Source organism: Quercus suber, unplaced genomic scaffold (assembly GCF_002906115.3).
Source record: "Quercus suber isolate HL8 unplaced genomic scaffold, Cork oak 2.0 scaffold_588, whole genome shotgun sequence".
Classification (NCBI taxonomy): Eukaryota; Viridiplantae; Streptophyta; class Magnoliopsida; order Fagales; family Fagaceae; genus Quercus; species Quercus suber.
Window position 1 is genome coordinate 45,426 of NW_027070033.1, and position 25,095 is coordinate 70,520.

Below are 25,095 nucleotides of genomic sequence, written 5' to 3' on the forward strand. Positions count from 1 at the left end.
AAAATAATCAATATGCAGCAGATGCCAAACTTAAAATACTACCGAATTTATATTAAAAACAAAAGGCAAAGATTTTTTTTTTTTTAAGAGAGTTTTAAATTTATGGCGTTCACTTCTAATAATAACTTTTTATCTTTAGATTAAGATACCAATTAATTTTGGTGTAAACGAGAATTAAATCTCAAATTTTTTATTCAATTATAAAAAAAATTTACCAATTGAACTAATGAGAATTAAATCTCAAATTTTTTAAGAGAGTTTTAATTTATGGCGTTTACTTCTAATGATAACTCTTTATCTTTAGACTAAGATACCAATTAATTTTTTATGTAAACGAGAATTAAATCTCAAATTTTTTATTTAATTATAAAAAATTTACCAATTGAACTAACGAAAACATGAGCGCATATATTTACACTAATTACAAAAAAATTTTACCAATTGAACTAACGAAAAAATGAGCGCATATATTTACACTAATTTTGTACAATATGCCTTATAAATTATAAAAAGAAAACTGTAGTGTAAAGTGTGGACTAGGTGAGACCCACATGCCGTCCATTCTGTACAAAAAAAGGAGCAGCAGAAAGATACAGATCTTAACAATCTTGATTCATTACGTGAATGCAGGACACCAGTGAAAGGACTCATATTAGATATAGATATCGCGTCGTACACAATTCCCACACGAANGGGTCTTGCATGCATCACATAACTACATACAATAATGTGTTCGAATTTTTAAGTCATGCTTCATTAATTGGACTTTCAGTAAGTGAAGAACAGGTCGAATGATTGAATTGATAGAACTGGAAGACCCATCACAATTTCTGATCGTATTTATTTGTAAGCTTGTCATACACATTGGTTTTTTGGGCTTGAACCAAATTATGATGCGGAAATATTGAATAGGAACTCAAACGAGTGCAACGCTTGAAGGCCTTAGTTGCACTTGCAAGCTACTGTAGTGGGCCTGCACCCTAGAAAAATTTATCTAATATCCTGTGACCCAATTGGGCTATATATCAAAAATGAAACTATCTATAGTTTCTTATATTTTGATTTGGGAAACCAGTTAAATCAACTGATTACTTTTTTTTTTAATTAAATAAGAAATTTGTTTTTACAAAAAAAAAAAAAAAAAAAAGATATGAGATTCAATCCCTCTCTACAGTAAAAACTAATTTACTCGCCTATACTAAAAACCAATTAATCTTTTGACTTGATTTTTTCATAAAAAATAATCAATATGCAGCAGATGCCAAACTTAAAATACTACCGAATTTATATTAAAAACAAAAGGCAAAGATTTTTTTTTTTTTAAGAGAGTTTTAAATTTATGGCGTTCACTTCTAATAATAACTTTTTATCTTTAGATTAAGATACCAATTAATTTTGGTGTAAACGAGAATTAAATCTCAAATTTTTTATTCAATTATAAAAAAAATTTACCAATTGAACTAATGAGAATTAAATCTCAAATTTTTTAAGAGAGTTTTAATTTATGGCGTTTACTTCTAATGATAACTCTTTATCTTTAGACTAAGATACCAATTAATTTTTTATGTAAACGAGAATTAAATCTCAAATTTTTTATTTAATTATAAAAAATTTACCAATTGAACTAACGAAAACATGAGCGCATATATTTACACTAATTAAAAAAAATTTTACCAATTGAACTAACGAAAAAATGAGCGCATATATTTACACTAATTTTGTACAATATGCCTTATAAATTATAAAAAGAAAACTGTAGTGTAAAGTGTGGACTAGGTGAGACCCACATGCCGTCCATTCTGTACAAAAAAAGGAGCAGCAGAAAGATACAGATCTTAACAATCTTGATTCATTACGTGAATGCAGGACACCAGTGAAAGGACTCATATTAGATATAGACCTCGCGTCGTACACAATTCCCACACGAAAAAGGTTTGTCTCACTCTCTCACGCGTTTCACCGCGCAGCAGCAAATAGTGAAAGAGTCATATAACCGAAATATCGTCGACCATATCAGAGGAACTATATGTGCGCGTGGGCTTTTACTATCCTATTCCTAGTAGCTAGTTCACTAGTACATGATAATAATAAATTAATACAGTATGGGATTTTTTTTTTTTTAAGTTTTATTTTTGGGTCAAATTAAACCTTATATTTTTAACTAATATCAATTTAAATTTCACACTTTTATTATTGTAAAGATCAAAAGCTGTCTCACTGGTTATACTCTTGTGAGAAATCTAATACCAATACACACAAAAATTATATTACTTATATTTAACTGGCAAAACTCGTTGCTTTATCTCCTCACATTTAAGTTTTATTTCTAGGTCAAATTAAATCTTATATTTTTAACTAATATCAATTTAAATTCCACACTTTTATTATTGAATAGATCAAAAGCTTGTCTCACTGGTTATACTCTTGTGAGAAATCTAATACCAATACACACAAAAATTACACTACTTATATTTAACACACAAAACTCATTGTTTTATTTCCTCACATTAAAGAGAAAAAAAAAACCTTTATCAATTGGGCAAAAACTTATCTAGAAAACTAATGAGAGTTAGTTCAGTTGGTAAGACTCAAACGTTTTGTTTAAAAGACTTAAGTTCGAGTTCCATTACCAGCAGTCTTACTTAGTGGGCGATCTATAAGTCTAATGTAAGTCTTCTCTAAGGCCTGTGACTTACCTTGACCCTAGTATGGAATAGTCTTCCCTCACCTAAACTTTTTATAATAATAATAAAAAAAAAACATTTTAGAAACCAATAACCATTTATGAATTCAACATAAAATCCCAAGATTATTTTGGAAGGTCAAGAAAGTTGGTGGCATGTTGACAGAGAGTCAGCGACTAAAGCCCCAGTAAACAACAACTATAACTTTGACAGTCATAAATCATAATATAACAAATAAGAAATTATTTGTTGGTTAAGTTTCAACCCACACAAAAAGTATAATGATCTAGGCACTGTCTTAAAGATAAAATTAGTGAAATAAATATATAGTATATTAAATTGCATGTGCTCTATAAAGTTTAAACTTTCACTTTGTTTAAAAAACCCGTGCTCATACTTTAGAATGTCTCAAGAATTCTTATTGATAAATAGAATACGTGGATGTAATAAATGAAATTCATCAACCCTATGTCAATTTGACAGTATAAAGCATGACATGGTATTAATTATGTCACCGTCTATATATTAAAGTGATAAGAACATACGTCGAATAATTTTTTTTTTTTTTTGATAAAACATATTTAGTGTAAGAACTAGTGAACTACATTGAAATATGTCAAGTGAGATTCAGTTAATTAGTTTAATTAGTAAAATTTTTAACAATTGAATAAGAGATTTGAAGTTTAATATCCAGAGCAAATGTCATAGGTTGAAAATCTCTAAAAAAAAAAATCAAATTTTTTTGGCTTCTCAAAAAAAAAAACATTGAAATATGTCAAGTGCCCTATAGTTAAATTGGCACCTCCTTATACATTGAAATACGTATCTATTTTAGTTTTTTAGTTTTTATTATTTATTTTTTTTAATAGATGGTGTAGTTAACTAGGGTTAGTTGGGTTAAGTTTACTTAAATAATCATGTTCAATGCACATGTCATTTTTTACACATGTCAATTTATTAGAGCAGTTTGTAGCCTTAGGCTACAAATAGTTTTGTAACTAAATTTTGCCCATACATAAATTGCTTGAAAGTCTTGGGAAGAAAAGTTTTGGTCAGTATGACCATAATTATCTTTAAAAAAAATTCATTGAAATATTTGAAAATATAAATATATTTTTTAATAAAAAATTAAGGTTGATAACCAAATATAGGTAAAGTATGAGGTCACAACTTTTATGATGTAACTTTTAAAAGTGAAGAAATATCTTTCAATAATTAACCTAATCATAGCCGTGGTAGTAGTGAAATACTAATTGAGAATTTGAGATAGTATTCAATGATTCATGTTAGGGACCCTTTCAAAAAACAAAAAAAGGTCATGTTAGGGACGCATAAAGCAGTCGTGAATTTGGGTGTGGATTAGGGTGCCTCATAGTGTTTGCTCATATAATAATAATAATATATCACGCACGAACTGTAGCCAAAAAATATATAATAATAAAAAAAGTAAAAGAAAAAAATTAGCCTCAAGCAAACTGAGAGCAAAGGCCGTAGAAAGAATGGTTTTGATGATTCTTGATTTCTCTCTCACACACTCACATTATTGATGAGTCTTGTTTTTTCTCCACACACACTCTCTCTCTTTCTCCACAGCTTTGAGTTTGAGTCCTCTGTTCCATGTTTTTAAAACTCTAACTAAACCCGAAGAAAGGTTTTCAGGCATGGAGTCGGTTTTCTCAGGTTAGTGTTTGAAATCTTTTCTGGGTTTTTGTTCTTTCATAGCCATTATTATTTTGGAGTCTTTTCCATAATGTATAATGTATTTGGTGGTGGTTACGTGGTTAGAGTTACTTTGTCTCTGGCTTTCAGCTTTTATTTATTTTTTTCTTTTTTTCAATATTATAATAATTATTGTTCTTGCAAAATGTATGTCAAAAATTAGTACTTCAATTAATGAATGAGCTCTAGCTCAAATGAGACTTCATCATCCTTCAGTATAAATGGCATGGAAGATAATGTCATGGGTTGGAGCATAATTTACTAGTTAAAAAAAAAAGAAAAAAATGTTAAAAGTTAAAAGTTAAAATTTTGAGTTGTGAATTTTAAGTTGCATATCAAATGAGAGTTTTGGGGCATATATTTGAGAGAAAATTTGAGAGTTTCTTGAACAACTGATAATTTTCTGTCCTTTAGACGAATATTAAGCAATAAAAATCAGGACTTGAATGAATGAACATCTCCAGATACAGTATTTGTATTTTCATGTTAAGGGAGCAAATAAAGCAATGCAATAATAGGAAGAAATTTATGAAAATAAGTGGATACATTGGTAAAGATCATGTCCAAGCATTTGGTGATGGGTCTTTGGAGTTGTGGGTGTTGTGCATTTTCATTTTCAATTTTACCATTGCTATATGAACAATTGACTGGAGAATGTGAACAACAACTTTTTCCTTCCTAGGTTCATTGGAAGTTATATTCAGAGTCATGTTAAAACTTCATCTACACATGACATTTGCGATATGAAGTTCAACTTAGATTTTTTTTTTTTTTTGAAGGTTGTATACTTGATCCTGAAAAATGTAGCCGGCTAAGCTTGGGAGAGAAAAGAGAGCTAGTCCATGAGATTGCCCAATGGCCAAAAGATGCCCCGGAGATGCTTCAATCCTTTACCCGCCCGGAGCTTCTTGAAATCATCTGTGCTGAAATGGGAAAAGAGAGGAAGTACACAGGATACACAAAATCTCAAATGATAGGACACCTTCTAAAGTTAGTATCCCAGGATTCGAAGAGGAGCGATACTGATAATTCTCTTGCCTCTTCTCCAGCTCATATTGGACATAAAAGGAAAAGGAACATAGGGCCCCGTCTCGACAATTGACTGACCTGAATCATGTTCCTCTGGAGAACAATGAAGAAGAACATGCTAAAATCCTGCTCTGTCAGAATGTTGCTTGTAAAGCTACTTTGAATCCAGAGGATGCTTTTTGCAAGAGATGTTCTTGCTGCGTCTGTCATCGTTATGATGATAACAAGGATCCTAGTCTGTGGTTGACCTGTGGCTCTGATACTCCTTATGAGCTGTGTGGATTGTCATGCCATTTGGAATGTGCTTTGAAGCATGAAAGAGCTGGTATTATGAAGAATGGATGTCATACAAAGTTGGATGGAAGCTTCTATTGTGTTTCTTGCAAAAAAATCAATGGGCTAACGAGGTAAGTAGTTTTTCAGCAGCACTAATGAACACTGAACATCTCAATAAAAAACTTGCGAGCTTCTAACTCGGTGAATAATTTGTAGTACTAGATGCACAGAAGCAACCAAAGACGAGAAACCCAACTACTTGTTGATTTTTTTTTTTTTTTTTACTGTATAGTACTTTAGAACATGAACGTTTGCTCACACATGGAGAACGTTACTACCAGCTCTATTTTTTACTTCCCCAGCAAGTTGAAGCACCTCAGTGGGCACTCACAAAAACATTTTTGGCAAATAACATTTACCTTTTATCCAGACATATTTGTGCAGGTACTCACATGGTTATGAAACTCTTTATATGGTGATCAGGCCAGTTCATATTGGTGTGAAATGATACAATGTCCAATTCAACTGCCTTAACATATATAAATATGATGTCCAACAAACTTACTCATTAGGGTGTTTGACATTGAGTGTCCTTTAATGTAGGCTCAGCTGCCAGGTGCACACCAAATTTAGGTTAGTTGGGGTCAAGGATGAGAAATTGAGTGAACCGACCTAATTGAAAAGCAAACTTTATGTAGACACTTTTATGTTACAATTTGTATGTTTTATGATATCTGATACTTTAGAATGCATTGCATGATCATGGAACTCTTTATAAAGTTTACATGCTGATTTACATTGATCTAACCAACCATGAATTGAGTGAACCAACCTAATCCAATAGCAAAAGACGCTGTCAGTACTTCACATTGCTACTCACTTATCTGGTTAATTGATCCAGACCATCTGCTTTTAGTACCAAGAGAACAGGGTCATGGATTGCTAATTGGTTTTGTAGAACTTGGAGAAAACAAATGTTAATTGCCAAGGAAGCCAGAAGAGTGGATGTACTGTGCCTACGATTATCTTTGGCTTACAAGATTCTCATGGAACAACACTATACAAAGAAGTTCAGAAGACAGTGGAAAATGCAGTGAATATACTGAACGATGAAGTGGGGCCTCTGGATCAGGTATGCACAAGTATGGCACGAAGCATTGTCAACAGACTCTCCTGTGGTTCTGAGGTTCAGAAGTTGTGTGCTTCTGCACTAGAATCTTTTGATTCAACATTTTACCCTGATTATAAGGAAAAGAAACATCCAACCGGTAAGCTCCTTATGTTTTAGAATTTGAGGTCTCAATTTTCTTATAAAATGCCTTCATATATATATATATATATATTAAGATTGGGAAGTCATGCTGGCATCATAAAGTCATAAACATAGTCACTGTAATCGTAAACGTAGACATGGGATCAATTTTTGAGTTTTTGAATCTGAAATAATAGTGTCTCTATATTAATGTGAAGAATAAAATCACCGTTTTCTTGAATCATTTATAATGTGCATTCATTTTTCACTTATGATGTTTGGTTGAAATATCTTTAGCAGCTTGTCAAATCCAATTTGAAAAGTCCACCTCTACCTCAGTGACCATTGTGCTAGAATATGAAGACCATCTGTTGAAAAACTTCCTAGGCTGCAGGCTGTGGCATCGTGAGTCTGTCATGAAGGATTATCCAGACCAACCCACTTTCATTGTATTTAGGCCACAGAAGATTTTCCATATACTCTATCTTCAACCTTCAACTGAATATTTCTGCAAGGTTTCTTTGTTTAGCAGCACTGAGATATTGAGTATTTCAGAAGCTAAATGGGTGACAGCTCCATCAGGTGGAACCTTTTTCAGAGCTTTAGATAATGGAAAGGCAGAACATGCAATAATAGCTCAAAATCATCCTCAGGTGGAGTCAACAAAGTCTAGTAACAAGTTACCAAACCACACTGCAAAGCTTCAGCCATTGTATGACTTCAACAAGAGCCAGCGTGACGGGTATCATTTGCTGCCTCCTTTCATTGAAGCCGCATCTTCAGTAAGCCCCGAAGCGGTTTCTCCTTCCACACCTTGTAAACCTAGTGGAATGGGGGCAGTTCCGGCTATGGGTTATAAAAGACTTGAGGAGAGTGATTATGAACACTCTGTGCGAGTGGTCAAATGGTTAGAGCATGAAGGGCACATGGATGAAGATTTTAGAGTAAAATTTCTGTCTTGGTTCAGCCTCAAGGCAACAGAGCAAGAGAGAAACGTGGTTAATGTCTTTGTGCATGTTTTGCTTGATGACCCTCCAAGTTTAGCTGGACAGCTTATACATACCTTCATGGACAAGATATCAAGCGAACAAAAGCCAGTTTCTAGGCATGGGCTTTGCTTCAGGTTGTGGCACTAAATGTTGAATAGGGGATTATTATTAGTTACATGAGATTTAGGAGTAACCAAGATATGTAGGTTTTTATTGGCAAAACATGATATAGATTTGGCTTTGATTTATATTTCTCATTATCATTTAATTTTTAGAATGACAGCTTTAAAATGTACATATAGAATGGCAGAAATGTATTGTTTGGTATAACATCTAACCCTAGTTTGGGATACTCCAACATTAGAGCCGGAGAAACAGGGATTTACAAATAGTGATTGGGTTCTGATTGGTAGAGGTTTGTGATTTGTGTGGTTTTGACTGGTTGTGTGTGAACGGGCATGGTTGCGCTTGGAGGAGCCTGAGTATGGTAGAACTTGGTTGTTTAGTTTAGTGTAGCAGAGGTTTAGCATGGTGCATCTTTGCTTTGCTGAGTTGTGATTTGTGACTGTTGGTATTGGGTGAAAATTGCTATAAAATATTGGATTGCAGAGCTATAATGGCTCTCTAGGTTTGGAGAGTTCTGTTAGCATGTCATTTGCCTATGCATATTTTTGAATTTAGCTTTGCACAATTTGGAGAGAAATAGATGTTGGCTCATCTATTGGAGGTGTCCTTAAGGGTCAATCTCACTTGCAATGAAAATGAGGATAAACAACCGCCCGCCCCCGCGGGGGGTGGGGGGAGGTTATACATTGTGAGCAGATGTATATATCTAATACATGAGATACTTTTTCATTCATTAGACCCTTCAAAATGTATTTTGAATTTTTGAGCCAGCTTAAGAAATGCACTAAGAAAAGCATTTTATTGTACCAGCTTCCTGAAGGTTCCAAGCACTTAAAAAGTATTTTTTTTGTTCTCTTTGTCATACTTGATTAACTTAACGACTAGTTGTGTAATACCAAAAAGAGATCTAGGATTCGTCTGTACCCAAAGAGAGGCATGTAGGAGTGTTTTTTTCTTTTTTTTTTTTTTTTTTTTTTTTTTTAAGGAATGTAGGAGTTGAGTTTGTGAAAATTACCTGCAAGAGAAAATTCCTAAATAAATAGCCAAAACCTTGGGTCCAAAGTGGAGGCTCAGGTCTTTTTTGGGGTAAATATAAGGAGGCAAATCTTATTGCATTGACAATTTTAAAAGCAATGCTAGGACATAAAAAATTTTATAACTTTTACAACAACTTGTCATGTAATAAGATGTGAATGGTAAAAATAAAATGATAGGTTTACACTTTTATTTATTACAACTCATCATGTGGGACTTTTTGGCAAAAATTGTTAAATTTTTGGTGTCCTCAATATTTTCCCGGCTTTAACAGGTCTCTTTTCTCCAAAAAAGAAAAAAAAAAAAAAAAAGAAAAAAGAAAAAAAAAAAGCTTTAACAGGTCTCATTTTTACCATGACAAGATCTGGCGAGCACAACTGTCCTGTGGAGAAAGCATTAAAAGCCACAGGTACCTTAAACATCTTTTTTTCTGTACTCTTTGCTTTTTTACGTGGTACGTGCCTTTAAATAGGGAACACTTGAGTATACCAAAAAAAAAGTCTAGACTACGGAGTATTTCAATCATCAATCCAAGAGAGAGAGTCTAGTCTAATGTCTACTTGGTTTATTTTTGCTATTATTTATATGTGTTATTGTATTTTTTGATCTTATTTATGAGTTTCATTATACTATTTTAACTTTTCAACTAACTTTTATTTTTATTTATAATAATTTTAACAATAAATTTTTAATTTTAATAAAATAAACGATATTCAAATAGATCAATATAAGAGTAGTAGCCACATAAAAATTGCCTGCAGTAAAAAAATGTATACAAGAATACACTGTCAGTAGTTACCATGATGAGAACTGGCGAGTAGACACAACTGTTACTACTTGTGACGAAAACCGGCGATTAGACTCAACTGTCGCTACAAAGTACCATGCAATTTGTGTATCTTTATAAGTAACTTATTTAATTTTTTGTCGAAATATTTTTTGCTAAAGTATACTTATTTTTTGCTAAAGTTTTACTTGTTAGTCCCAAATTACCAAAAAGCAATTGCTCCACAGTCCCTTCAAACAAACCGAGAAAACTGCATCATTTTAGTTGAAGGATAACATATATATATAGGAAGACAAAAAAAAATTGGCACGTGTGACCCATCATGTAGTGATTTTAAAAATTGTGGATTCAAGTAATAACAAGTCACATTATGATTTTAAAAATTGTGAATTCAAGTAATAACAAGTCACATTATTGCTTGGGTGCCGACATGAGTTGGGTTCAAGTGGGTCCTTTTTTTTCTTTTTCTTTTTTCTCTTCCCTAAAAGAGAGAGACAGAAATATTGAATACCACTTTCATAATATTTGCCACCAGCTTTATGTATCCAATACTTGGTCACTTTAACCTCCCTCCCATCACCATTGATCAGAAACATGAGAACGGTGAAAATGTAACTTTATGGTACGTCCCCCAGAACAGTGACTATGAGGATCACCTTTCCTGAAGTTCCATCCACTTCCACGTAGTTGTGTTGTTGCTTTATGCTTATTTGGGACAAAGTTACAGTTATATATATATATATATGCAGGGTTTTAAAAAACTATACATTAATACACTGCAATAAACAGTGAATCAAAAGATTCCAAATGCACATTGAAGCGATAAATATGTAATAAAATTGTAGAAATATTCAACTGCAAAGGAGACCTTTGTAGTAGCCACAAGAACTTGCAAAACATAACCATAATCAATTTGCTATGTTAGTACAGTATCAGATACTTGAAGCCATCTGATAGTTTACTCTGAATTTCAGCAGAGATCATTACATGCAATTGCAAATACTAAAGAGTTTCTTCGAATGGAATTTTTTGTCTTCAGGTGTTCAAGAGAAGGTATATCATACATCCGATATATGCATCCTCCCTCTCACAGCGTGTGAGTCCACCAAATACCTTTTTGTCTTCCTGCTTCGCTTTCTGGATAGAAGCCATACTGAAGTAAGTGTAGCTCTATGGAACTCCCAGCAACCGTCATGTACTTGATGCATCATTTACAGATTCATTAAAAGAGGCAGCCAAGATCTCGGCTAAGCTTGGTTGAGAACTTGACTTGTTTGAAAATTCTGAAACTTTCGGTCTTTTTGTTATAGGAGATTTTGCAATCCAGGATTTAGGTGAGGCAGGGGTGTTCAAACTATTCACTAAAGCACTCACACTCCTCCATATAACTGGTTCCAAAAGTTTCCATGGGTCGTCTAACATGGACTCATTATAAAACCGCTCTGGTGTCGATGGATGAGCATGAGAACCCCGCCCTCGTCCACTACTCTGTCCCAAACCAGGGCTCATGCTGCTTCCATACCAGCGGCCCCCTCCTCTTCCTGAACCAGGGCTAGGGCTGCCTCCATGTCTTGAAACAGGGCTTGGACTGTGGCTGACCCAGTGACCCCTGCCTTGTCCAGTATTGAAATGCGGGCTACCTCTTGGTCCAAAGCCAGGGCTTGGAAGATGACCCCCTCTAGATGGATTAGATGGAAACCTATAGCTTGTTGGGTTCATTGTTCCATTCCAGACTTCAGGAGTTTGCGGATGCATGGAAAAAGGACTGGCTGTTCCTATTGGGCTTCTAAGGGGACCAGAGTTGTAATAAGAACCTTGTGCTTGGTACATCATCTGATGGGGAGAACTGCTGGTCTGGATTTGATGAGCAGGAGGCGGAGTCATTCCAGGGTTCCTTGGTCCTGCTAAATCATAGTAAATGAATATATTAAGGGGGAATGGGACAAGGCATCTCATAGACTATGAACTAAAGCAAAAGGTGACCAATAATAATCATAAAACATTCTGGGCATTATTGCAATGATAAAACAAATTATAATGCCAGAATCCCATCTTTATGTTCACTGACATTAAAAGGATAAGCCTTAAAATAGGATTTAAAAGTTTACTGCATGCATTTGCACAAGGACATGCCTATGATAGACACAGGGAATAAGTTGCCCAAGGTTAACAACTGAAGCCTAAGCATAGACCTCCAAATATTTTCCAGTCAATATGTCCCACTAGGTGGTAAGTACTTGGCTAGGATTCATTCAAGCTCCTTTGAGCAACTACTAATGGCATGTTCTCTAACAACCATGTTTCATCTCTATAAGTGGCTCTAATTATACAAACAAATACTCAAAGCACCAGAATAAATCAAATATTGCTAAAAAAGAATAGCATTTGTAGAATGAAAATGGTTTCATTTTCCACTAATTTAATAATAACAGTGAAGTATCACATCATGTTGTCACTTGTCACTCAAGAACCAAAACTTTATTAAAAAAAATTGCATGCTTGATTATACAAATATGCATCTATTTGTTTGAGGTAATCAAATGTGATCATTTTATCATAAGATGTAAATATTACAAACAACCTGGAAGAGATGGTGAAAACCGTGCCATTGGAGAACCATGATTACTTGGAGATGTGAAATAATCTTGTCTAATCTGATTACCAGCCTCACTCCTCTTCCTGCTATCAGAGAATGCTGCCATTGGGTCTGTATAAAAATCAAACCTTGGAGCACATGACTCCTCCTGCACTGCCATAGTTGCAGAGGTTTCAAGCAATGGATTGGAAAGGGAAACAGGCACAGCGAGACTTGCAACATTACTAGAAGCTTCAGTCTGATCAGCTTGCAAGCGCATTGCTTTCAGTCTGTCTCTTCTCTTCTCTGAATCCTCCATTTAACCTTACTGATCAAAACAGTAGCCACAACTCATTCCCTGGAAGACATGAACTAATATTAACAAATAGCCGTCCAGCTTGATGCAAAACTTTCATGCTTCTACTTTTATGACAAAACTGGATAACAAATTGAGTGAACTGATATTGAAGTTTAAAAAATAGCAATCAGGTTTAATGCTTTCATCACCGTTTTCCCCTATGCATCTCTCTCTATCTGCATCTATTTAGATGCATAAGAAAGACTAAGAAAAGATGTACACTCAGTGACTCGATCAACAACTACTCTCACTTATGCTGTTATATCCCTACTACTCTCACTAATTATTTCTCTCCCCCTTAATTTTAAAAACATCCAAACAAGGTAAAGATTAACCATTCCCCTCTATTCTCTTCCCACTACTCTCCTCCCTCTACTCCCCTCTCCCTCCAAACTTCCAAACATAGCATTAGGTAACAAATTCGGTCATATTAAACTTAAACCCCAAACACAGCACACTTCCACTTAAACAGTCTGACCCTAAATGAAATGTCCGCGCTTCCTAGTTTAATTTGTTACACTCTCTAAACTATAGTGTCTTAAAATGTAATTTTCTCATACTTTTATCTGAACTAAGAAATCCATAAAAAATAAATTACCATTCCTATTATCACCAACTTTAACAAAGCCAGTTCCTTTCTACTAGCCCCGAAATTTTTAACCGATAAAAAGAAAAATTCCACTTTCCAATATTCGATTTTTAATTATAATCGATTGTTACTATGCTGTAAATAATTAATTTTATTTTTTCAACTTATAAAAAAAAATATCTGAAAGATAAATAAGCACAATATAAACAAACAGATAAAATTTTTAAAAAAAAAAAAGAAAAAAAAAAAAAAAAAAAAAAAAACCTATAACACAATCCCACCCCATGACAGTTTATAATCCAACCTAGATTGTTTAATGTGCAGGTCACGCTTTCAGACTCAAACTCAATACGCTGTAATTGGGGTTGATTCTGATGCCAAAACCCATATCCCGAAGCCACATAAGCAGCTTGCCCTTCCCCCCTTTTACTATTTCAAACCTGTGGTAAAATTCGATATATTGAAAGGAACCAAAATTGAGGGACAACCTATATTAGGGTTTTGAGTATTGATAAAAACCAATTCTTCTAAATCAAAACCAAACAAAATAGCCAAACCTAAATCCTATTAAACACCCAAAATTAATATAAAAGATTTTATTTTACCTGTAGCCGTTCCAACAGTTTGATGTTAGGTTGGTTGTGAAGTTTTGTGAAGCAGTAACCGAGGTGGAGGACTCTGCAACCATGAGGCGAAGCGTTTGTGGCTTAGTTGAATCGCTTTTGCCGGTGTTTACTTTCACTTTCTTCAATTGAACTGACGGTGAAAAGATAGAAAACAATTTTCTCTATTTAGTTTTAATCGCTTACCGTCGCCGGGGAAGAGAGAAAGCTCTGCGTCTAGGTTTTCCGTTTTTGGGTTCCTGCGTATGGGTCTTGCAGTCTTTGTTGGGCTGAAGAGTTTGTGTTTGCGTTTGAAGGAGAGACAGAGACTGAGAAATATTTTTTTTGTATCGGGCTTTGTTTAGGAGCTGAAGACAGTAAATTTTATTAGGTTTGTTTTGGAAAGAAATAGTTATTGGGATAAAAATAGTTACGGTGTTTACGGGTTTTTTTTTTTTTTTATTTAATAATGCTGTAAAAATATGAGATCTTTAACTGCTTCGGTTTTAGTTTTTAGCTTTTTGTTTTAATTTTTTTTTAATAATGCTGTCGTGTAAAAATATGAGAGTTTCAAAAGTTTCGATTATATATGTATATATATATATATAGACTATGATGTACCCCTTATTATTTGTGACACAAAAATTGTTCCCTTCTAAAAAAATAAAGTCTTAGATATAATTTTTTATCACAATTTTGATCTGTTAATTAATAATAATGGAGAAAACATTACAGGTTCATTATTCTATAAAAATTACCATATTAGAATTGTGATACAAAAGTTTATCTATTTAATCGTTGAAATAAAGTAAAAGCTATGTGTAGTGTTGATCTTTTAGATTATTTTGATTGATAGACTTCTTGGTATTTTTTATTTGTTTTTTTTTTTTGTATAATTCAATCATTTTACATTAGAAGACGTCAACTAATTGAATTGCAAAGTTGTTGGCTGACTAACTTATTGATCTTTACAGAAAAATTTGAACCAAAATTCTAATTGAACACCATTCAAGAAAGTTTTGTTAAGGTAAATTAGTGGCAAGTCAACTTCTTTCATCTCAATAAGGCATCAGCACAATGATAAGTGTCTTCCACAAAAAAAAATAGTAAGTCGCGAGTCCGAGTATGGAAATTAGCGATTCTAAAAAACTTTGGGATAAGATTGTCTATCAATTACTTCTCTCATACCCAAAAAAGTGGGAGTTTCTAAGTAAGTCCTCTTATTCATTTACCTTTTTTTTTTTCAATTGTCACATTTGGAATATCAAACTTTAAAGATCATATATTTGAACATGTCATGGATGTGTGACTACTTATTCATTTGATATATTTTTTATATGGCTAGTTTTTTAAATGTTGTAACTTATATTTTTCAATTAAATCTAAAAATATAGTTATATTGACAAATATAATATAAATAATATTATATATTTTTAACGATACTTAAATTTAACATAAAAATGTGGTTAAATTTATATATCTATATTTATTTAAAGCCAGGGCTAAGAAATCCAACTAGATTTTCAATTTTGCATCTTGTGTTAATTTTTAATTTTTATGTCAAGTAAGTTTTTTTATGCCAAGTAAGTTATTAGTGCAAAACCCGAAGAGTTTATATCAAAAACTATATAAATGCTATGCAAAACCAAAAGAGTTTATATTAAAAACCATATAAATGCTACAATGGAGAAATTGGACAGCCACAAAAGCTAAACTCTTTGAATTCTCTCTCTTTAATGGAAACCATGAAATTGTCGATAAATCTTTAGAGCAAAAAATCAAAGCAAGTAATTTGTTTTTACTTTTTTACTTGAAGATTTTAGAGAAGCACGTTGTCTTCATTAGTCCCACAAAAAGTTTTTAATTGTAATTTTTTTTTTTAATTTATAAAAATTTAATTGATTTAATTCTCCAAATTGTTGGACAACATACAAATTAGTCTCTTAAATATTCTTTGCTTCAGTTTAGTCTCTCGATTTTTTAATTGTACTTTTTTTAATTTATAAAAAGTTAATTAATTTAATCTCCAAATTGTAGTTTTTAATTGTAATTTTTTTTAATTTATAAAAAATTTAATTGATTTAATTCTCCAAATTGTTGGACAAGATACAAATTAGTCTCTTAAATATTCATTACTTCAATTTAGTCTCTCGGTTTCCAATTGTAATTTTTTGAATTTATAAAAAGTTAATTAATTTAATTCTCCAAATTGTTGGACAGGATACAAATTAGTCTCTTAAATATTCATTGCTTCAGTTTAGTATCTCCTAGAGACTTGAACCCCAGTCCTTACCCCCCACATCCTACAAGCATTTATACTTGCGGAGTAACCATCGCACCAAGGGTATGCGGTGGTATGTTTCATTGAGTCAAATTTTCGAAAATTCGATATTTAGAATTGACTTCATTTTGAAATCTACACACTTTCCATAATAGAATGTTGGGCAAGTTTGGTAGACTGTAATAGACACTGTAATGTAATAGATATTCCTATGGCATAACTATTCGGTTGTTTGGTTATGTTTTTATTACAATGAATAGCTATTCCTTACGAATAGCTATTCTTTAAAATGAGGAATAACTATTCTTTATAAAAAGTACTGAATATCTATTCCTTCACCTTATGTAATAAATTTTTAAAAAAAAATTCCTAAAAAGCCATTAGTTACCACATCTTCAAAAGGAAAGAAAATAAATTTTATTTCTTGTTAATTATTAGTTTTATTTTGAACACCCTAAAATAAGTGTATTTTAGGAAATTTGATTTAAAAATGATTTAATTACACATTCTTTTTATACTCTACTAAATTGTTAATACATATTCAGAATTCTGTTTCTAAATGGTCACCAAACTAATGAATAGTAATACTTATTACATTCCAACTTAAAGGATTCCTAGTAATACTTATTCATATTTCCATGTAATAATCATTACAGTGTACCAAATGTGCCCTATTGTTTCATTTGCTGCATAATTAATTTTGTTAACATTTAAAAAATTATAAAATCTAACATAAATGGATTTGAATTTTGAAAGGTGAGAGATTAATAATTAATTCAACAATATTGCTAATTGATGGAATTAATAGTACGAGAACACAATATTATTGTGATGTCATGCGAAGGTTATGTTTAAAAAATGTATGTCATCGATATCCAACTAATAGTCTCACGCAATTTTCGTGATGTTTAAATGAAATGTGAAGTTATATATATATATATTCTTAAAAGGGTATATTAAAATTAACAATTTTATGAACAATTTTAAAGGCTAAATTACAAAAAGACCCTCTGGGTCTGGATCAATTGGAAAATGAAAACAGATAAATAGTTTTTTCAATTTTGTGTTATTGACGTATAATATAAACTAATGGATGAGAAAAATTAATCCCTTTGCCCCATTTCCGTCAATTGCCACTTACAGAAACCACTTTATTATTAAAAAAAAAAACTTAATTTTAATAAATTATAACAATATCACTTTAAAATAAGGTATTTAATTTATATAAAAAAACTGGCATTTAATTGACAATGTCACGACGCTCAAGGACTAATTTAAGTTAGAGACATTTGGGTTACGTGCTTAGGTTATGTACAGACAACTACAATTTGGAGATTAAATTAATTAACTTTTTATAAATTATAAAAATTACAATTAAAAAACCGAGAGACTAAACTGAAGCAATGAATATTTAAGAGACTAATTTCTATGTTGTCCAACAATTTGGAAAATTAAATCATTTAATTTTTTATAAATTAAAAAAATTACAACTAAAAACTTTTGTGGGACTAATGAAGACAACATGCTTCTCTAAAATCTTCAAGTAAAAATTAAAAACAAGTTACTTGCTTTGATTTTTTGCTCTAAAGCTTTATCGACAATTTCATGGTTTCCATCAAAGAGAGAGAATTCAAAGAGTTTAGCTTTTGTGACTGTCCAATTTCTCCATTGTAGCATTTATATGGTTTTTAATATAAACTCTTTCGGTTTTGCATAGCATTTATATAGTTTTTGACATAAACTCTTTAGGTTTTGTACTAATAACTTACTTGGCATAATGGCATAAAAAAACTTACTTGGCATAAAAAAAAAAAAAAAAATTAACACATAGTGCAAAATTGAAAATCTAATTGGATTTCAGGTGGCAAACCCGTGAGAAACATGGCTCGGACACAACGATGGGTACCTCCAGCTGAAGGAACGTATAAGGTAAACTATGATGGAGCTTATTTTGTGGATGAAGAGAAAGCAGGGATTGGTGTTGTGGTGCGGAATGAGTTGGGTCAAGTTATGGGTTCACTAGCAGAAAAAATTGACATGCCATCAACTGTGGAAGTGCTTAAGGCACTAGCAGCAAGGAGAGCGATGTTATTTATGGAGGAGTTGGGACTGAGACATGCGGTATTTGAAGGAGACTCGGAACTTGTTGTAAAAGCATTAGTGGGTCACTGTCCAGACCAGTCTAGTATTGGTCATATTATAAAAGACTGTAAGTCTTTAAGGAGTTTGTTCCAAACTTGTTCTTTCTCTCATGTTAGGCGGCAGGGCAACGGAGTTACTCACGCTTTAACTAGGAGAGCTAGACAATATTTTCCTTTAACTGTTTGGATGGAATCTGTCCCACTAGACATTACGTATCTAGTTTATGTTGATATAACATCATAAATTATCCTTACATTAATAAAGTGGATTCTTTTTTTCTCAAAAAAAAAAAAAAAAAAATCTAATTGGATTTCTTAGCTCTGGCTTTAAATAAATATACAAGTATAAATTTAACCACATTTTTATGTTGAATTTAAGTATTGTTAAAAATATATAATATTATTTATATTATATTAGTCAATATAACTATATTTTTAATTTTAATTGAAAAATATAAGTTACAACATTTAAAAAACTACCCATATAAAAAATATATCAAATGAATAAGTAATCACACATCCATGACATGTTCAAATATATGATCTTTAAAGTTTGATATTCCAAATGTGACAATTGAGAAATAAAAGGAAATGAATAAGAGGACTTACTTATAAACTCCCACTTTTTTGGGGTATGAGAGAAGTAATTGACAGACAATCTTATCCCAAAGTTTCTTAGAATCGCTAATTTCCATACTCGGACTCGCAACTTACTAATTTTTTTTTGGTGGAAGACACTTACCATTGTGCCGATGCCTTGTTGAGATAAAAGAAGTGGACTTGCCACTAATTTACCTTAACAAAACTTTTCTGAATGGTGTTCGACTAGAATTTTGGTTCGAATTTTTCTATGAAGATCAAGAAGTCAGTCAGCCAAAAACTTTGTAACTCAATTAGTTGATATCTTTTAATGTAAAATTATTGAATTATATAAAAGACAAAAACAAATAAAAAATACCAAGAAGTGTGTCAACTCAAAATAACCTAAATGATCGATGCTACACATAGCTTTTACTTTATTTCAACAATTATATAGCTAAACTTTTGTGTCACAATTCTAATATGGTAATTTTTATAGAATAATGAACCTATAATGTTTTTCTCCATTATTATTAATTAATACATCAAAATTGCGATAAAAAATTATGTCTGTAGACTTTATTTTTTTTAGAAGGGAACAACTTTTGTGTCACAAATAATAGTGTGTACATCATAGTTGTAATAAAAATTATGTTTTAAACATGGATCAACTCTTGAATGACAATTCTTATCTGGTCATTTTCATATGATTTTACTATTATTATTTTGAGAATACTAAGTATTTTTTAACATAATTTTTTTTTTCATTCTTATTAACACGAAAGAATTAAGATTAACACATAAGAATTGATATAAATGGGCCCGTTTGGTAAGACATTTTAAACACTAATTTTCAAATTTTAAATAACATTATATATATTTTCGCATATTTTTTCACCTACACCTCTTTCAAAAAAGTACAAACAACACTACTCAAACTTCTTTACCAAACAAGATGTTCCTAGACTTTGTCTTTTAGTAGGTATCAACTTTATTAAAAAAAAAGAAACAAAAAAAAGAAAAAGACCCTCCTATTTCCTATTTTCCACCACCATTGGATTAGCACCAAATGGATCCTATCAATTACTAACTCCGCGGGTCTGGTTCTCGCCTCCACTAGGTATTGTGCACAGAGTAGAGATGAGTGAATCCTTTTCTTCATCATCATCATAATCACAAAAAAAGAAAAGAAAAGAAAAAAACCCGAGCAGCAGATTCGCGTGCTTTGCCGGGAACAATAACTACTACTTCTTTTCTAGTACTAGTAGTACAATTTTTTTATTGCTTCACAGTGTTTCTCTTTCTCACTCTCTCTATTTCTTCTTCCAAAAAAAAAAAAAAAAAAAGCACGCTTTTTTTCATTCACGGTTTCTCACCACCTCAATTCCCCACTCTCTCTCTCTCTATCTCTCTCTCTAAACTCGTAAAACCTTCTTTCGATTCCATCAAAGAACTCTCTCACAGCTATGCTCACCAACGAAGGCTTCCAAGGTATTCCAATCTCCATTCTCTTTTTTTTTCTTTTTTCTTTTTAATTTAAAATTTTCTCTGATTTTTTTTTTTTTTTTTTTTTTTTTATTTATTTCTGTTTGTTTTTTTTTTTTTTTTTTTTTTTTTTTTTTTTTTTTTTTTTTTTTTTTTAAAGTTGAAAAATAAAAGTAACAATCGATTATAATTAAAAATCGAATATCGAAAGAGGAATTTTCTTTTATGGGTTAAAAATTTCGGGGCTAGTAGAAAGGAACTGGCTTTGTTAAAGTTGGTGATAATAGGAATGGTAATTTATTTTTATGGATTTCTTAGCTCAGATAAAAGTATGAGAAAATTTACATTTTTAAGACACTATATTTAGAGAGTGTAAAAAATTAACTAGGAAGCACGTACATTTCATTTAGGGTCAGACCATTTAAGTGGAAGTGTGTTGAGTTTGGGGTTTAAGTTTAATATGATCGAATTTGTTACCTAAATTTTGGTTATGTAATAATTCGTGCATAAGGGTAAGGAACTTTTGGATAAACTAATGCGAATGAGCGAAAGCCTCGCTGCTTGGAAACACCCAGTAATTTTTAATGAAAGCCTTGCATATTGAATGATCAAGTTCAATAATAGTCTCAGATATCGGTTACTTATTACAGTGTCATAGAGTTTTCGGAACAATAATAGGTTGACAACAAGATATCATGTCATAGCTACAACATGTGTAGAAATGTATGGCATTTCTCCGAGTTGCTGCAGACTCGGAGAAAGATGTGTTATTTGCAATTCGGTATGGATCATATGTATAACATATTCTATGGTTCTTGACCATGAAGTTTCTTTTCAATTATTACTGGTCTTAGAAATTAGGACCCACTGGTTCCCACATTTGTGAAGAGTTTGTGTAGCATCGAGTTAAAATCACCCTCAACTGTGATTTTCATGCTTGCTATACCAAATATCTGTCCTTCATATGGTTGGACATGTCCCTCTGTTCCTAATGGACAATTTAATGTGAACGGATGCTTGTGAAGAGCATCATCGAGAGAGTGGTTTGGGTAAGCAGGTTTTACACAAGCGCCCAAGAGAGAGGTAGAACAAGATTGCAAGACACTACAAAGTTCTGGGAGAGGAATAATCTCTTGAATGCAATGCATCTATAGGCTACTAATCTGTTCTGAATGTAAAGTTTATTGGAATTTTGAAATGGAGGTAGCATCGTCCTATAATTAGCTGAATTGGACAGAAAATTATAGGGGAAGGTTTATCTTTCATGCTTTTATGTATATATTTTGTGAGATTAATACTCAGCATTTCTTCCTCTTTTCTGACACCAGGTGTTTCAAATTGCTATGTATTCAAGAGCCGTTTACAGGAGTATGCTCAAAAAATTGGACTTCCTACTCCTGTGTATGAGACTATCAAAGAAGGCCCTTCCCATGAGCCTTCCTTCAGGTCAACTGTGATAGTAAATGATGTTAGATATGATTCTTTGCCTGGATTTTTCAATCGTAAAGCAGCAGAGCAGTCAGCTGCTGAGGTTGCTCTATCGGAGTTAGCTAAAGCCAGTGAATTTAATCAATCCATCTCTCAGCCTGTTGTAAGTTCAATTTATATTTTTCTGAATTAGCCGTAAAACTTTCTTGATTATCTTTGATGCAGTCTCATAGTATTTATCCATCCTTGGTTCTGTATGTAGAAGCTGGAAATCTCCTTCTCTTCTGTATGTAGTGTGTTTATATAATTTTGTCAATGGATTATATGTACAAAATTTGAAATTTGTTACAGTTTCTGCCAAGAGGAAGTTGTTGTTGGAAGAGATGGACCTAAGAGTAAGAGCAAATGTGTGTAACCATATCTAATCTTAAATATCATAGTTTTTATGCAACATCCCACTCTTGGAGCATTAATAAGTAATAACCATTTGCAAACTAGAGTTCAATCAATTAGGAGTATCATATTTTGTAGGCTACTGGGCTTTCATAACTGGTTCTATATAATATGAACAGAGCTTGCTAGTTATGTGTAGTCCCTGTAGGTTGATGTCTATGGTCTCCAAATTGCTTTGCATGGCATGACCTTATATAGCAGCATAAAACATAAAAATACCTGAACATGGTTTTAAATAAGAGATGCTGGCTGTAATGTGTGTTCTAATAAGCTCCAATGCCTAGAGCCTACTTTCTATCCTCTTTTACTTCTACTTGTTAGCTTTATTCTTGTGCCTAAATTAGAATACATGACATGAGTATGGTTTCATTTAGCTCCCTATAGACTATATTATGAAAATTGATTTCAGAAGTCCATTTGCAATGTACTATTCCACATTCAGTTAGAAACAGACTATAAAATCTCCAAACCAATGGAAAGTGGTCTCTTGTTTTCATTTCATGTTTTCCATTGAAAGTATGTCTATATATGCCTCATTAGTGCATTGACAAACGTTGGCATATGATCACCATCATCATATTAATTGTGGAATCTTATCCAGCAGAATTACACTTTCTTTATTGTTTGTATTTTCCATTTACATGTAGAGCCTTCATTATGAAAATGTTTCCTGCTGCCATGTGGTAAATAAAGCCACATACCTTATATATTTTTTGGTGTATTGCAGCATGAAACAGGATTGTGCAAAAATCTACTTCAAGAATATGCTCAGAAGATGAATTATGCAATTCCGTTGTATCAGTGCCAAAAGGATGAAACCCCAGGTAGAGTGTCTCTCTTTTCATGTACTGTAGAGATTGGGGGGATTCGTTATATTGGAGCTGCAGCAAAAACAAAGAAAGAGGCAGAGATCAAAGCTGCTAGAACTGCACTTTTAGCTATTCAGTCAAGTACATCCCAGTTATCTGACAAATCAGTTCACAAGACTCAGTTAACAGTAATCCCAAGCAAGAAAAGGGGGACTGAATTAGCTGCTCTTAATGAGGAGACTGAAAATGTTCCAAAGGCAAAGAAACCTAGATTTACAAGGAGAATGTTGAAAAGGCAACAATTGGGCGACAAGGCAGGCAACAGTCAAGTTGAGAATGCAGGCAGTTCCCGGACATTTATTGATGCTAATGGATCAGAATTGAATCAAACTAATGGACATGGGGTCCAAGAAGCAGGTTTGGGACCATTGGCTATGGAAGCTATTAGGAATCCCCAAGATGGTAGATCAGATGGGAGCGTGAATGAGAAAGGAACACCTGCTGAGGAAGGTACGTTGGCTATAGAAGTTAATGGACATGGGGTCCAAGAAGCAGGTTTGGGACCATTGGCTGTGGAAGCTGTTAGGAATCCCCAGGATGGTAGATCAGATGTGAGCGCAAATGAGGAAGTAATACCTATTGGGGAAGGTGCGTTGGCTATAGAAATAGAATCCATGGGGAATCCTGAAAATGTTAGATTAGATGTGAGTGCAAATGAAAAAGAAATATCTGCTGGGGAAGGTGCGTTGGTTATAGAAGCTAATGGACATGGGGTCCAAGAAGCAGGTTTGGGACCATTGGCTATGGAAGCTATCAGGAATCCCCAAGATGGTAGATCAGATGTGAGCAAAAATGAGAAAGAAATACCTGCTGGGGAAGGTGCGTTGGCTATAGAATCCACGGGGAATCCCCAAAATGTTAGATTGGATGTGAGTGCAAATGAAACAGAAATATCTGCTGGGGAAGTTGTGCTGGCTATAGAAGCTAATGGACATGGCTTCCAAGAAGCAGGTTCGGGACCATTGGCTATGGAAGCTATTAGGAATCCCCAAGATGGTAGTTCAGACGTGAGCGCAAATGAGAAAGAAATACCTGCTGGGGAAGGTGCGTTGGCAATAGAATCCACGGGGAATCCCCAAAATGTTAGATTGGATGCGTGTGCAAATGAAAAAGAAATATCTACTGGGGAAGGTGCTTTGGCTAACCAAGTCAATGGTATTTGTGATAATGGGCAGTTAACAGCTTTAAGTCCTAATCAAAGCAATGATGGGAATCTTGATGTAGGAACATCTTCTGTGTTCTCCGGAGATATGACTGCGTTGACAAAGGAGGTTAATGGAGTTACAGGGGTAGCTTCAGTTGGAGACAATTCTACTATGGGTCAGATAGAGACTTCAAGTGTCCAGCTGGCTTAAACAAATCAGAAGAGTGGATCCAGGCAGGTGCAAACCGTGTTTGGGAGAGTGTTCAATTGTTTGGAAATATTTTGCAGTTAGGAAAATATTGAGACGAGGTTTTTAATAGATTTAGACATATTAAGAATTCTATATCAATTAGTTTATTTGGGTGTCTTAGACCATTTAGTCAGAGTTTACATCTTGCGGTGTCCATCAGCTTCGTTTGCAATGTATTGGTAGATTTGGATCAGGAACCACAAAGAACTTACCGCTATATATCAGTTAGTTTATCTGGGTGTCTTAGACCATTTAGTCAGAGTTTACATCTTGTGGTGTCCATCAGCTTCGTTTGCTTGTATTGGTAGATTCGGAGCAGGAACCACAAAGAACTTACTGCTATAGTACGTATTCTTTATGTTACCTAAAGAACTTTATTTTGGTGATCTGTTCAAAAATTTTATTGCCAAGTATCAATATTTGCAGTGAATGCTTTTGAGATGA

General features: G+C 33.1%; 4 protein-coding genes across 6 annotated transcripts; 3 read left to right on the forward strand and 1 right to left on the reverse strand.

The window, feature by feature from the left end:
* Positions 1-4,101: 4,101 nt before the first annotated feature.
* LOC112021978 (VIN3-like protein 2) lies at positions 4,102-8,226 on the forward strand. Its single transcript, XM_024054546.2, is given in 6 exon segments — positions 4,102-4,364; positions 5,183-5,497; positions 5,500-5,839; positions 6,667-6,752; positions 6,755-6,976; positions 7,258-8,226. Coding segments are annotated over 6 exon segments (1,821 nt in total). The 5' UTR covers positions 4,102-4,345; the 3' UTR covers positions 8,097-8,226.
* Positions 8,227-10,705: 2,479 nt separating this feature from the next.
* Positions 10,706-14,408, reverse strand: LOC112021989 (protein SICKLE). Of its 3 annotated transcripts, XM_024054564.2 has the most exons (4): positions 14,229-14,408; positions 14,025-14,097; positions 12,479-12,830; positions 10,706-11,801 (listed from the first exon to the last, which is right to left on the reverse strand). In XM_024054564.2, exons 3-4 carry the CDS (start codon positions 12,789-12,791, stop codon positions 11,089-11,091), a joined length of 1,026 nt encoding a protein of 341 aa, XP_023910332.1. In that variant the 5' UTR covers positions 12,792-12,830; positions 14,025-14,097; positions 14,229-14,408; the 3' UTR covers positions 10,706-11,088. The 3 variants fall into 3 exon arrangements, with proteins under 3 accessions (XP_023910332.1, XP_023910324.1, XP_023910341.1); XM_024054556.2 differs by having other exon boundaries at positions 14,025-14,408; XM_024054573.2 differs by having other exon boundaries at positions 10,706-11,798; positions 14,025-14,407.
* Positions 14,409-18,183: 3,775 nt separating this feature from the next.
* Positions 18,184-18,687, forward strand: LOC112022257 (uncharacterized). The gene has a single exon (XM_024054829.2). It carries the CDS (start codon positions 18,184-18,186, stop codon positions 18,685-18,687), a length of 504 nt encoding a protein of 167 aa, XP_023910597.2.
* Positions 18,688-20,089: 1,402 nt separating this feature from the next.
* Positions 20,090-25,095, forward strand: LOC112022014 (double-stranded RNA-binding protein 1). Its single transcript, XM_065764861.1, has 3 exons — positions 20,090-20,513; positions 21,836-22,098; positions 23,116-25,095. Exons 1-3 carry the CDS (start codon positions 20,489-20,491, stop codon positions 24,610-24,612), a joined length of 1,785 nt encoding a protein of 594 aa, XP_065620933.1. The 5' UTR covers positions 20,090-20,488; the 3' UTR covers positions 24,613-25,095.